Raw genomic sequence first — 9,295 nt, 5'->3', positions numbered from 1 at the left:
CGGATTTTGACTCAGCTAATGCAACCCCAGCCCTGCTGCAAGCTCCCACAGAGCTCACTGTAGTCTGTTCAAGCTTTGCTTCTAATAACTGAAACTCCTGCTATTTTTATTACTCTTGTATATGCCTATTTTAATATCTGAACACCTGGCAGTTCTAAATGCAATTCAGTAGGTCCCTGTCCCTTGGCTGAGGTGATGAAAGACCATTTCCAGAATTTTGAAATCCAGCTTGCAGCAAAGGACCATGATTTCATAACTCTGCAGATTGTCTGGACTTGAATTTTAACCTCTAGGCTCAGTGCCAATCACTGTTGACAGTGCCCTCAGTGTTGACAGTGGGCATTTTGACAGTAGCTGGGGACTCCTTCAATCACCAAGAAAATGAAAATAAGTAGAGGGGCATCCTCTACCCCTCAGGGATGGCAACACCTTTCCTACCTCAGAAAACTCTCCAAACCTTGCCTTGTCTTCTGACTAGACCCAGATGTGAACCGCACAGCTCTGCTTCAACTATTCCTGTGTTCAGAGGAAGCATGGATTTGTCTAGAGCCTACCAGAACCCCTGGGGTCATGGATGGGCTCTGCCCAGAAGTCTCCAGATTCCAAATGAGGAAGCAATTTGATTTTCATCCCCAGCTAAAATAACCCCATAGAGTCGTTCCCACGTCTGTGGGGGTGGGAAAAGCACAGCTTGCTGGGGTAAGGGTAGGTGGTGCTGCCTGAACTCATGCAGGCTGCAGTGGGGACAGTCCACAGCACCATGACACAGCCCTCCATGGTAAGTGAGGTGGCTAACAGTCCACCATCCTGCTGTGAGGACAGCTGGTGGGTCCAGGCGCTTTCGAGGTAGCAGTTTGCTTCTCTCCATAATGGCTGTGGACCAGGAAACAACACCACAGGATCCATTTTTCACCGATCTCCTGATGCCAGTTTGAATTATGCCCAACAGCTTGTCACTGAGGCTGGCTCTGATACAGCTCTTCTCCCTGCTAGAGTCTGTGGGAATGATTTGCCTCTCTCAGCTTCGTTTGATGCACGCTGTAAACATGCCTTTCTTTGTTGTTTCTTTTCTTTTTTTTGCAGACAAGCCTCGAATGAACAACATCCTCACTTCTGCCACGGAACCCTATGATCTGTCCTTCTCCCGGTCCTTCCAGAACCTCTCTCACCTCCCACCATCCTATGAGTCTGCCGTCAAGACAAACCCAAGTAAATATTCTTCTCTGAAGAGGCTAAGTAGGTGTCAGATCATTTCATTTTCTTTGTATCCCATTCGCTTCTAAGCCAGAGTAGGCACAATTTTAAGACAATAACCTTCTTCCCTCTGTCATTGTACTGCCCAAGTTGGCATGTGCGGTAATGATTCTCTTGGCTGTCACTTCCCATCAAGGTAGAGTATAGAAAAAGAGTCACTTCATTACTGTGAGTGCACATGTGGTTATTTGCTTACTGACCTCCTTGCTGTGCTGCCTCCCACTACTTCATCTTGTACCTGCTCCTGATAGAGTCATCCAAGAATCCCTTTTCTTTCTGCTGGAATGGAGATGAGCCATCCTGCCTCCTCAGATGGGCTGAGCTCACCTCAGTGCATCCACAGCAGATATCTCCCTACCCATGGGGGCAGCTGGAACCAGGCGGCAAGCCTAGGCCAACAGCTGAACTGGTTTGGAGCATCTTTTTCAGTAGAAGCACATCTGCCTGCCTTGAGCAGTGCTGTGATCTGCCATGTTTCATGGGCTGTGTGTCTGGATTCGGTCCTGACCTGCATCATGCACTGATCCATTGAGTGTCTCTGAGATTTCAGCATGTTGCTCACTGCCCTGTTCTTGCTGTTTTATGTGTTGCAGTGCTCTGCCAGCTTCCCCACAGTCCTCCAGCCCATCACCTTTGCTGATGGCAAATGCTTCAGCTTTGGTTGGATTCTGAAATAAGCAGTGTTTATGTGGACTAATGCTCTCTCCAGACTGACAGTAGGTTCAGAGTATGTGTGTTTCCATGAGCATTTTCTGGGTGAAGCCATGTATTCAGACCACTTAATTCAGAGAAATAACTTATGTGTTTATATTTGCAATAGCTTCACTGAAGGTAGGTAAGGATGAGGAGCAGATCCTGCTTTCCTTAGCCTATGTAGAATCTGCATTCCCAATTTAGCCAGCTAAGTGACACACACAAAATTAAGTGTCAGGGAAGCCCTTTGACTATCCATAAGAAAGCTCTGTGGAAGACTTTTCAGAAGAGAAAATTGAATGGAAATGTAGCACATAAAAATCTCAGCCCACTCCTTGGCACTGCAAGATGGGACTTATGTACATGCTTAACATTAAGGCATATACATTTGATGTGCTTAAAAGTAAGCAAGTGCTTAATTGTCAGAGAACAGAGAGGAGGTACCTTGTGATTGGAGCCTGGCCATCTTCCCTGTTCAGTGTGCCACGTGCACAACTCTGCTTCTGCCATAAGCTTTGGTAACTTCTGGATCTCACACTCCCAACCATAACCATTTTACCCTTGCTTCATTCCAGTGATGAAGTGCCCATGTCCTTGAGCAGCCTTGATGATAAAATCTGATATTGAAAAACCCTTGAAATCACAGCATTGTAATATTGCTGCTTTAAAATGTCCCTGTTTTGAGGCAATGATTTATTTTCATTTCTCGGCTCAAAAAAACATAACCTCTGAATAGCCCTGCATACTGCTGCTTCTTTTGTAATTGATTTGCAGTGCTTGGGATTACCTGGGATGCATACTCCTTATTCAGAGTCTGGGAGGTCTCTGCTCTGCCATCATTGAGAACATGTTAGAGACGTTCCCACCAGAAGCAGCAGCAATAGCTGCTCCTGTTATGACACAGGGGATGGTCAGGACTTCTAGCCTGTGATCCATTTATTGCTTTACATATTGTGCAGAGATGCTCAGTGAAATCTCCTTGAGCTCCATGTTAAAGTTATTGAGGAATCTCACTAAAACATTAAAAAAATACCACCAATGAATGTTAACTGAATCTCCCACCACATCCACAGCCAACAGCTGGAAATGTGTGTCTCCTCTTCCTACTCCTACAATACCTGACTCACACTGAGCATAAACTCACTCACACCAAGCAATGCCATTGAGGCACTGAGCAACACGTTAACAAATGGTCTCTTAGCAGTTGGACTCATCAGTCATGGAAAATTTTGCCCAGCAGTTGAAGAAAGGACAGATCCCTACCTGTCCAACACGGCCCTCAGTAGATCACAGCAGAAGCGACTAGGTATTGAACTCTAGCACTGCATTTCCTAGATAGTTGTCTAAAATTACAAAAATAGGCTAGTGTTAAGGTGCCGAGGTTAAATGTCCTTGAGAATGTGCTGAGCATAGTCAGTGTCCTTCTCTTGAGGTTCTTCTGATGCTCTGGACAGGTAGTGTCCCTGTCCCCATTCAGTCAACACAAATCTAAGAACATTAGATGTCTTTGGCCATTAGCTAGAGTGGGGTTCATTTACCCCCTTAAGTTTTCAGCAGCTTCAACCCTAGGAAGGCACCTCTGCACAATGCAATGGAAATACCAGCTACTTACCCATCAATGGCAGTTCTAGATATAGTTCAGTCATCTTTGCAAGGGACCAAGTTAATCCTCTGAAAAATCATCTGACAAATGTCAGATTGTATGTGACAAACCTCACATTGTATGTTTGAGTAACTAAATAAGCAGTTTCAGCTCTAAAAGGGCTAAGCACTCCATGCTCCCACTGGGCTTGCTCAGCACCTCTAGAATCACTGAGTCACTTCCTTATAGCTAATCTTCTTCCAAGCCAAAAGAAAATAGGAACCCAGCTCCCAGATCTTCTCTCGTAAAAAGCCAGTGATGCCATTTTCCTATTCCAGATGAAGGGAATACAAAATATGGAAAAAGTAATAGCTAAATGTTGGGCTTTGCAAATGAATTATTTGGGTTGTTATTTTTCATATTTTCGTATTGTTTCTACTGAATTCCCTGCCGTGGCTAAGAAAAAAAAAAAAAGACTATTGTGAAATGCTCATGAACAAACATAATGCTTCTATTCAAGTAAAACAAAAGTTATTACTTTTTTAATCATGTTTCAGCTTTTTGTCTGGGTTTCTTCAGGCTTGCCAGACAGCTAAAGGTCACTTATTTTTCTCACAGTTAGCAGAGAGAGATAGTGAAAGACAGTTTCTGCCCAAGAACTTCTATATTGAACAATTACAAATGCCAGTTATCATATGAGCATCAATGAAAAGATAGGGTACAGCAGTATCAGAATCTCACTATCCCTGGGAACTTGCTGGTGCAAAGAGGATGAGATGGATCACACCGGATGGTTTCAGGTCCTGTCAACATTTGGATTTTAACAAACTATGCAACCAGCTGTCTACAGTTCCCAGCCCTGCCCACTGAGGGAAGAGCCTGGTGCCTCCAGTCTCAAAAGCCTGGAGCTGTATTTGTTTTCTGGCTTTCCCCGGGTGCAGAAACGCTGCGGTTACGGAGCTGTGCTGAGCTTCTCCCTTGGCACAGACACACGTCTGGTGCAGCACGCTTGGCCTCTCCTTGAGCTACGTTCTCCAGGACTGGTTCTGCAACGCTTGTCAGCTGACACCACCTTTCAGAGGCAACAGCCTGTTAAATGTTTGTCTGGGGCCTGCTTAAACCAGCTTGTTGTCCACAGGGAAACTGCCATTTTGGCATCGATTCCTTTGAGATGGAGATGTGAAGTTGGTCTACCTCTGAAAATGTTCCTGGAATAGCTCTGCAAACATCTACATGTGATTCTGCTGCCTCTTTGACCACTGCAAACCTCATATAAGCTGCTTTAGCTCCTGCTAGCAGTTGCCACAGCCAGGTGTAAGCATCCAAGTTCATCTCCATTTGGGATGTTCTCTGCTTTAATTACATCTATTTAGAGTCATTTGGGCAAATCCAGTGGAACTTCTCTCATCCAGAGCAGAGGCCAAGTGCCAGCACGCTAATTGCATCGCTCCTGGTCTGCACCCAGCCTCATGCCTGTGCACACTGTGTCCAAGTCTGTCTATGGCCACAGTATGGAATAAAAATGTCTGAAAATACTGTGGCTGTATGGAATTGTCTCAGTCCTTCTCAGGCTTCCTAGAAGGCAATTTTAAAGGCACAAGAGTTTTAGGCCAGGGGAGCTGCTGTCTGACATTTACAGTGAGATACTCTTCCAAGAAATTTTTGATTGCAAAATTTACTCATTCCTACAATATATTCTCTGGATAGCAAGTCTCAGCAGCAGCAAGCGTGCCAGTACAGGAGAGCTCTGGGTACTATACCTCAGTGGTGTAAAGAAGAGGTTGGCAGCAATGGTGGTGCCAACAGGCTGTGCAATTCAACACACACACATTCTCAGCTTGTACTTTTGGATGTGGAGACAAAGGCATCAACCACCCTCCTCACAAGTCCTCTGGGTTATATGGACCATTTGCAAGAGCATGAGGAGCAGGGTCTTGGGGACATTGAAGAGAGCATTGTTTATATGGGGAGAGGAGATGAGGAAATTAGTGAGTGAGATCATCCAGCACAGGACGCTTACAGCACTCCAGGGTTTGGCTGAATACCTTAAATCATCAATGTGTAACTGTTGTCTTGTGAGCAAACTTCTAGGATATTGTCAGCACCAATTTCATATCATAAGGCATTGACATTTCCTCTGGAAGCACACTGCTCATGGCACACCCATGAATTGTCCTCATCTCTCAGATTGCGTGGTGCACAAAACCTATAGACTTAAGGCTATGTCAGAGGAAACAGGAAATTTCCACACCATTTTTAAATATTAGATCTGTTGAATGCCTACAGAAACCCTAATCATTGGAAATGGGATCATCTGTCTCACCTGCCTTCTGATTGCCCAGACTGTCTTGCAGCAGACTCTTGCTCTTTTTATCACTCAAACATCCTTAGAACCTCCATACGTGTGACATTTTCCCTCTTCCTCCATGGGATACTTTCCTATCTTACATCACTTGCTGCTGAATAGCTGATTGAAGATGAGCCAGCGTGTGCCCAGGTGGCCAAGAAGGCCAATGGCATCCTGGCTTGTGTCAACACTAGCGTTGCCAGCAGGACTGGGTTCAGAAATGATCTTCTGGCTCTCAACAACTCCCAGACAGGAAGTTGGAGCCAGGTGGTGGTTGGTCTCTTCTCCCAAGGAACAAGTGACAGAACAAGAGGAAATATCCTCAAGTTGCATCAGGTAAGGTTTAGGTTGGACATGAGAGAAAACTTCTTCCCTGAAAGGGTTGTTGAGACCTGTCCCAGGCTGCTCAGGGAAGTCATGAAGTCACCATCCCTGTCAGGATTTAAAAGATGTGCAGATGTGTCTTAAAAAAAGACAGATGTCTTTAAAAGACTCTCCAAAGGAATTTTATGACAGGTCCCAGGAGCTGGCCAGGATGAGTTTGAGATGCTTCTTTTCCCAGCAACACATGGCTCAAGACTAGTAGTTAAAGAGCATATTGGGCCATGCATGTGCGTTCCCAAATCAGTAGTCTCTTTGCCCAGCTGTTCCCATAAGGTTGCTTTGCAAGAAACTTTGTTTTCTCTGGAAGGTGAAGAAATCTGTTTTACCTTTGCTTGAGGAATCCCCTTCCTGCACATCAGTGGCTGTTGTGCTGTCTTCTCCAGGACAGGATGGCTGCCTGCTAGGTGTCTGGGATGGGTCTCACTGGGGGCTTCTGAGGTCACTGATGAACCAGAAAGGATGTGAGATACTTTTGGAGACAGCAAGAAGACTTCTCAGAAAAAGAGATTACAAAGAAGGCTCATGTAGATGATCAGTGTTGAGCTTTAAAGTGACCCACAGAGGCCTGTGTTGTGTTTTTCCACTTACTTCTGGTGAGGGGCTGATGTTCTGTGCTTTATACCTCTGCAGCCACTGGCACTTCATGACAGTTCACAATCTGTACTGGGCTTGAAGCCCAAGGGCTAATTCTCCTTCCAGGTAGGTAATCCCAGGACCCCAATTTAAGCCATATGAACATCAGATGGGATTACCAGAAATCTTTTGTGTTTCTGTTGTTGGTTTTCTAAATCTGAAAGAATTATGGGGTTGCTTCTTCAACTGACAGTTTGGTTGAATCAGATACTTCCAGCTGCTGTAGGATTAAAGTGCTATATCAGGCTACCTCTGCAGTAGCCAACATCCTCTCTGAGTGTGAGGCATTTGTCTAAAAGCTAAAAAGATGATTGTGGGTGTGGGTGTGTGCTGAGTTTCTGAGCAGCAAAGAGATAAGTTAAGACACAGAAGAAAAAAAACTGGACAAGAAAGGTTCCATGGGATAAATTCTATTATATCAGCCAAGGTGTGTTGAAAAGTGGAAAATGAAACCACAGGCAGATGATTCAGTGTCTCAGAGAGAGCATCCCATTCCCACCAAACCTGTTCTGTGATCACATCTGCAAATATTCAAAAAGAGTCATTAAAAATGTGATGAGGTTGCTCATGGATTCCAGAGCACATCCACATCCGAGGCCTGAAACAAGACAAGAGTTTCCTCAAATGGGGAAGTTGTCTCAGCTCACCCTCCCTGTCCTTTCTTTCTAAGTGTTTTGTGAAGGTGACATTTGATAAATTCTCTGTAACTCGTTGGTCGCCTAAGTCATGTGATACTACGGTCTGGACTTGGCAGCATATGGAGTCTGTTGTGTCATGGCATGGGAAGGTGTAATGCATTGTACAGGGACTTAGACCTCCCTGCATGCAGTTATAACTCTCTCTGTCCACCATCGGACCATGATGTCTCTCTGGCAGGCAGCACCCTGACATGGACGGCCATACCCAGCCCTGCTGCTGGCAGATGGTCTCTCTGGTCTCACCAGGAGGCTGCTCCAAGGCTGTGTGCAGTACATAGCCCCTTTCCACCCTGTGGGACAACCCTCTGGCATTTTTAACTCTTCCCTTTCCTTTCCCACAGCTGACAAAGAGGCTGATGAATACTACATGAGGAGGAGACACCTGCCTGACCTGGCAGCCCGGGGCACCCTCCCTATCAACGTCATCAAAATGTCTCAACAGACCAACCACAGGGACAGGCCTCGCCGTCCCATCAGGGCCATGTCCCAGGACAGAGTGCTGTCTCCTGAGAGGATCATGCCTGAGGAGTTTAGCATGTCCTATGAACGGATCCTCTCAGATGAGCAGCTTCTGTCCGCAGAGCGCCTCCACTCCCAAGACCCCCTGCTCTCCCCGGAGCGGTCGGGGTACCCCGAGCAGTCTATGTCACGAGCATTGTCACACACAGACGTCTTTGTATCAACACCCGTCTTGGATCGCTACAGGATGACAAAAATGCACTCCCATCCTAGTGCCTCAAATAACTTGTACAATACCTTAGGTATGAACCCAACCTCTGCCAAGCGCCAGGCTTTCGCCTCCCGACGGCACAACACGGTGGAACAACTGCATTATATCCCAGGACACCACCACCACTACCGCACAGCGAGCAAAACAGAGGTGACTGTTTGATATGACCCCGTGCATTGTAGATACTCATTAAGGACTGGGGTACCCACAGCACCCCGCACTGCAGTGGCCTTATAGGCCAAGATAACCTCTAATAACTCAGTGTCTGAAGAGACTTCTCTGACAGTCCCATCCACCTGGTTGTTTTTAAAGCCACCCCTTCACTGGTGACTTAAGAGGAGCTCAAACAAGCAAGCGAGGGGTGATAGAGGAAATTTCCTGGCGTGCATCAGTTTCTGTCAAAGAAAGCCATAGTAGTAGATGGCTCCTTCCAAGGGCTCAGCGCCGTTATCTCATTGTTTTTATGAATTTAGGAGTTTTCAGTTCCTACAAGTAGAAGCAGTCTCATACAGCCCCAAGACAGGGAGGAGGAAATGCAGCACCTCATCCTGGCAGGAAGGGGCCCTGTTCCCCTGGTTCTCGTGCCAGCCCTCATGTTTGGCCTTTTTGTAGCAAGTAGGTAAGCTTCTGGCTGCTGGGGTCACCTCCAGACTGCTCGGTGTCAGCCAGCACCCATACAGCTGTTCTTCCTCACCCTTGGAGTGAATTCAAGGGCAGACTTTCCTAGGGGACTGCCAGATCTAGGGACAAGAGTAGCCTGGCTGAGAAATAAAATTTTAGTTTATATTAAATATACTCATAAGATAAAAATATACTAGTGCCTACAAATCGCCTGCTCTCTCAGTGTAGGAAGTAGTGGGGTTGATGTGTTCAATAAGCACAAATATGCTGAACTGCTTATTAGACCCTTTTCTCCACTCATTCTAGTATCTTGGTGTCTCCAACATGTAAATAGGAAGGAAGAATGGGATTTC

The 9,295-nt window shown here is 45.9% G+C and overlaps 1 protein-coding gene across 1 annotated transcript; it reads left to right on the top strand.

The window, feature by feature from the left end:
• Positions 1-1,083: 1,083 nt before the first annotated feature.
• LOC103772771 (protein shisa-6 homolog) lies at positions 1,084-8,483 on the top strand (the record flags this gene model as incomplete). The annotated part of the gene is made up of 2 exons (XM_008940114.1): positions 1,084-1,236; positions 7,933-8,483. Coding segments are annotated over 2 exons (704 nt in total), but the record flags the coding sequence as incomplete, so codon positions are not given.
• Between the last annotated feature and the right edge of the window lie 812 nt (positions 8,484-9,295).

This window comes from Merops nubicus, unplaced genomic scaffold (assembly GCF_000691845.1).
Source record: "Merops nubicus isolate BGI_N331 unplaced genomic scaffold, ASM69184v1 scaffold20205, whole genome shotgun sequence".
Classification (NCBI taxonomy): domain Eukaryota; kingdom Metazoa; phylum Chordata; class Aves; order Coraciiformes; family Meropidae; genus Merops; species Merops nubicus.
This window is presented reverse-complemented; position numbering and strand designations above follow the sequence as displayed.